The 5167-nt window shown below is 47.3% G+C and overlaps 1 protein-coding gene across 1 annotated transcript; it reads right to left on the bottom strand.

Moving 5' to 3' along the window:
• Nucleotides 1–2716: 2716 nt before the first annotated feature.
• On the bottom strand, nt 2717–4266 carry LOC147977595 (uncharacterized). Its single transcript, XM_087514486.1, has one exon. It carries the CDS (start codon nt 4264–4266, stop codon nt 3334–3336), a length of 933 nt encoding a protein of 310 aa, XP_087370612.1. The 3' UTR covers nt 2717–3333.
• Between the last annotated feature and the right edge of the window lie 901 nt (nt 4267–5167).

The raw sequence follows: 5167 nt of genomic DNA, 5'->3' as shown, positions 1-5167 counted from the left end.
GAAATGGATAAAACCCTAAGAAGCTAGATGAAACAATTTAGCTAGATCGGGTCATACATCTCGCCTAATTGCACCTAATAACCTTATTAAAAACCTCTAACGTCAATGGTGGGTGGCCCGGAGTGTAAACAAGCTAGACCAATACCGTTGAATCAAAAGGCAACCCTTCAACTGGTCATTTACGTGTAAATGACATGCCAGTGAAGAATTAACTAACAAACCGTCAGCATCGATCCAAATTGGTAGGCCAGGCCAGAATGAATGAACAATGGATCGGCAGAGTACGTCTCTTAGGTGCTTAACACGTAGATCAACTGTGTACAAGGTGAAGCAGAATCCATCAAGCCGTGTTCTCAGCCGTAAAACATCTTATATAGTAATCAATTAATCCAGTGCGTATATAAAAGTCGGCCACAAAGAAAGAGATTAGATAAAAGCAAAAATAATGAAGAAAGTGATGGCTTTTGGCTCCGAAAGACATAGCCGTGAACAAGTATATGCTTGGCTGGCTGCTTACGTGTGACTCAGGCACCATGCGGTCCTTACGTGCGATCCACGGCTCACGTGTTCGGTTGAGTGCACGGCTACCCGATTTTACCTCAAGACTTGACATATATACGTTTTTTGACCCAACACCGTAGAACAATTGTTCTACGGTAAATATATTAAAATAAATATAGTACAAAATATTACAAACCCCCAAAGGGATGAACTAGGTCAGCCTATGTCCGTTTAGGGCTGAATTAGGTCATTCTTGTGCTTCCCTAAAAAAAAAGTCATTCTTGCGCTAATGCTACTGGATGCACCCACCATTGTTCAAGGATGATACTATTGTCATACATCAAAGTTTCTGTGTATCCCCCATACGTTGAAGCATACGCATGCATGGTCCATGTGGATGGACGGAGCCGGGATTTGGGTATAGGGGGTCTAAGCCAAGTAGACAGAAAAAAATCCAATGCAAAGGATAATTATAAAGAACAAGGTTCAGAACTTGCACATGAGTCTCATTAACAATTTCAATATGTCGAGAATTCGAAGAAACCGGCTTAGAAGACAAATTAATTTTAATGGTGTTTGGCATTGTTTTTTCTCTTCATAGTTGACGAATTTTAGGTTTATAAGTAACCAGCTGAAAAAAATCTTAATGGTGTTTGGCAACACTTTTTCTGTTCATAGCTGAGGAATTTCAATTTCAAAAATTAGCTATATTGTATACAGTCGACATAGGAAATTTTTATAGGAACTCATACAAGATAATTTGCATCACGATAATTTGTAGGGCACGTACAAGATATGAATTTTTGATAGCATCTCAAATCAGAAAACAAAGCAAAAAATCTTATGTATAATTTCAACATGCAAGATATTTATTCTTGATAGCATCTCCAATCACAAAATAAAACAAATAAAATCTGATGTGTAATTTCAACATTGATACGAGATAAAAATTGAGAGATAAGTATAGTGTTAACCTGCTAGTTCTGTCAGTATATCTGAATCTATCAAGTAGGTTGTGTCACTGACTCGCCGTACGAATCAGGTCGTCAGCAGCGGAGCAGAGAGATCAGAGGCAGATGGGCACACGACGGCGGCAGCGGCGCCTAATCTGAAACACACGTAGACCTAATCATGCACGAGAGAAAGAGGCTCCACGTACGTGATATAAGATACCGTGACAGTGAAATGGCGCACTGCGGAGCAGCTCCACGCATGTAGCGTACGTGGATCAGCTGGCTTAACTGGAGTTGTGTTGGCCACACAACAAATAGCAGCGGATCAAAAAATTTCTCTCCGTCTCATAATGTAAGACATTTTTTGACACTACGCTACGATAGTGTTAAAAAATATTTTACATTACGAAATGGAGGGAGTAGTTACCTCGGAGTATTATAGTCTCCCTAGATTGCTGGTACGTTGCAAAAAGAAAAAAAATACTATAGCTAGGCGTTGGCCAGTGTTAGTATTTGATTAGGTACTCCAGCTGTTGGTGTACTTGGTCTTCTTATTTTATTGCAGCGCTATTTGTCTTTGAAATAGTTTCCCCCACGCTCCACTCCAGATACTAACATTAATAATGTTTAGACGATGGATCCACGGCGCACCTCGCCCACACTCAGCCACAGAGCATGGATCCAGCACCGGTATTTTTCTTGTCCATCTAGTTTCGGCTGTCAATGCGAACAAATTAGCTTGCATCGATCCATCATCCATCAACGCGCTACAGATCCGTGGCAGCTGCTGGATTCAGGATCGGGGGGCAGTGCAGTGCGATGCAAGCGTGCGTACGTGCTCATTCATGTGCTCTCAACAGGGCTACGTTACTGGCGATCGTAATGTGCCACATGAGCGTGCGTGCAGCAAGAGCAGAATGACTGGAGGAGGACGCGGCATATGCATATGATCCATCCTCCTGACTGAAGAAGCTTCCCACATCGTCGTTCCAGTTATCGATCGATGCATCAGCAACTTGTGGTTACATGTTCGCGCTGCATATGCATCTTGCCGGCTAGCTAGCTAGTGGAGTGATATTTTTGTATTGGTACTTTGGTACTATTGGTTGTAGAAATATCGGAAGAAGATCTTCAGGGTGGGAGATAGACGCTTCCAGGCCGATCTCCAAGGTTGGTACTGCGCGCATGCTACCACTACAAAACAGACGACTTAGCTGGCTGCTAGTGCTCCATTGATTAACATATCGTGGATCGAAATTTGAAAGGCACTAATCTGACCATCGTCCTAAATATCATTAACTAGCAGTACTACAAAACATAGATTAACACAGTACTAGAAATAAATCAGATTTTTTTTATTAAATCTAAGGACAAGCGCGCACACGCGGCATTACACCACAGGAAAAACATTGTATGCTGAGGATATTTCGTATGCCGTGCGTAAATTTTGGTGGGTTCAGCATACATGATGTATGCCGGGTGCGCACAGAAAATACGCTCGGCAAAGCAAGGTCTACGCCGAGTGTAACACTTGACAAAGCGTTTGTGGGGGGTGTATTGGGCATTCATTCAGTATTTCTGATAATCGGGTTAGTATTTTATTTTTTTCCTGGGGTAGCAAGTTTTAAGTTTTTTTTCTCTGTCGGTGCGAGGCCTATAAAATGATTATATTTTACCACACATACAACTACACAAACCAGAACTTCTTCAGCGAGATGGAAAGTGATTGATATATGTGATGTGCACGCGTTGTCCGTTGTGGGCTAAGGGCATCTCCAGCCGTTGGCCTCCCCAGGAGGCATATTTTTCGCCTCCTGGGGGGCTGCCGGCGAAATTTTTGGCCTGGGAGGCCAAAATTACCCACTCGTTGTGCCCCCCACTAGCTCGACGGCGAGGTGAGGAAGACGAAACGATGATCCCGCCGCAGTCCTCGCCATCTCGCGCGACTCGCCGTGCCCCGTCGCTCGCCCGCCTTGATGAGCACCGGCAGCAGCAGAGCAGCGCGCGCGGCAGCACCAACTCGCGCCAGCAGCTTGCGCTTGGGGATGCACTTGCACGCGAACTCGCCACCGTCCTCCTTGGCCACGCACAGGCAAGCGCGAGAGCGCGCGCACCATGGTCCTGCAGGAGGCGGGCATGGCGCTGTCCGGCCGGACGAGCTCGACCGTGCGGCCCGAGCGGAGCAGGGCGGCCACCCAGGCGAGGTGGACAGCCACCGATCGACGCACTCCTGGTGGAAGGCGCGGTTGCAGCTGGGGAGGATGCGCACGGCGCGGCCCAGCTCCATGGCGTCGAGGCAGATGGGGCAGAGTGCCTCCTCCTCCTCGTCGACTGCGGCCTCCGCCAGCCCGTTATTGCCGTCGCCGTCGCCGCTGATCTGGCCGCAGCACCGGCCGACCGGGAGGGCGAAGGGGAGGAGAAGTGGGGCCTTGAAGGGCGTCGGGAATGGGGCTGGAGCGGCTTCGCGAGCTCTCCGTTTGGCGGGGCGGCGCGGTGACGGCACTGAGCCCGCGCCGTTGAGCAGCAGCGCCCCCGGCAGAGACATGTCGTCGTCGAGGCACACGGCGAAAGGGGCCGCGTCGACGGCCGCCTTGGCCGGCTGGAGCGGGGGCGCCGAGGCGAGCCGGCCCGAGGCCGGCGTGCGGAGGCGGGATGGCCGGCCGGCCACCCGGAGCAGGCGCGGGAGAGCTCGGCGAGGAGAAATGAGGAGAAGGTGGGGCGCTGCGAGGATCGAGAGGGGAGCAGGGAGGTGTGGGGTAGGTGGAAAGAGGGGAGAGAGAGGGAAACAGTGGCTGACTGCGGGCCAGTGCATGCCAAAAAGTAGTGTCGGCGCCCCCAGCTCGCCCCCTGCGCGTTGGGTTTCTCATGCCAGCGCCGGCCGTAACTTTTCTCAAATCCGGCGAAAAATGTGGTCTTGGGTGCATGGCTGGGGCGATTTTTTACCACCGGCGCAAAAAAAGTGGTCCTGGAAGGGCTGTTGGGGAGCCTAGTGGAGATGCCCTAAGGTTGGTGGCACGTCAAATGCATAGTCCATGCCGTTATGGTTTACCTTCAGGCAACACTTCCGTAGGAGCTCCCCATAAGTATCCTGTAAATGTTTCACACTACATTCGTTTCAACATATTTAAAATTCTAGGTTTGTCCAAATTTTAGAAAAATATTAATATCCTCAATACCATATATATATATATATAGTATACAAATATAATATATAATGAAACTAATTTGGTGTTGTAGATGTTGATCTTTTTATCAACTTGGTCAAACCTAGAAAATTTTGAATTAGGACAAACCTAAAACTTTAATCATTAAGCTTATTATTATTTTTAGACATTGAGGCTTGTTTTTTTTTAATGAACGAAACAAGCATGGATCTGTACACATGTACCTATGTAGCAACTTCCCCCACTTGCAAGTGGGACTAGATTTCGATCTATTGGAAGATCAAGTAGTTTGTAAAATCTGTGTTGGTGTCGGCTACATGGACTCAAGAACGACCGACACCCCAGTAGATTATATAGTCTCGATGGATTAAGCATTCCTGGTTAAGTAACTACTACTCACTCTAAACGCTCTTATATTTCTTTAGGAAGAGAGTATTTATTACTACTGTACTCCTAAGACTGCTGGTATTGATTCAATTTCATTGGTACTGGAGTAACTTTTAAGCTGTTGGTGCCTCAGAACATCCACACGTATGAGTACACGAGGTA

This window comes from Triticum urartu, chromosome 3A (genome assembly GCF_056163025.1).
Source record: "Triticum urartu cultivar PI428250 chromosome 3A, HENAU_Tu73, whole genome shotgun sequence".
Taxonomy (NCBI): Eukaryota; Viridiplantae; Streptophyta; class Magnoliopsida; order Poales; family Poaceae; genus Triticum; species Triticum urartu.
The sequence above is the reverse complement of the archived record's forward strand: the minus strand, read 5'-3'. Positions and strand labels throughout refer to the sequence as shown.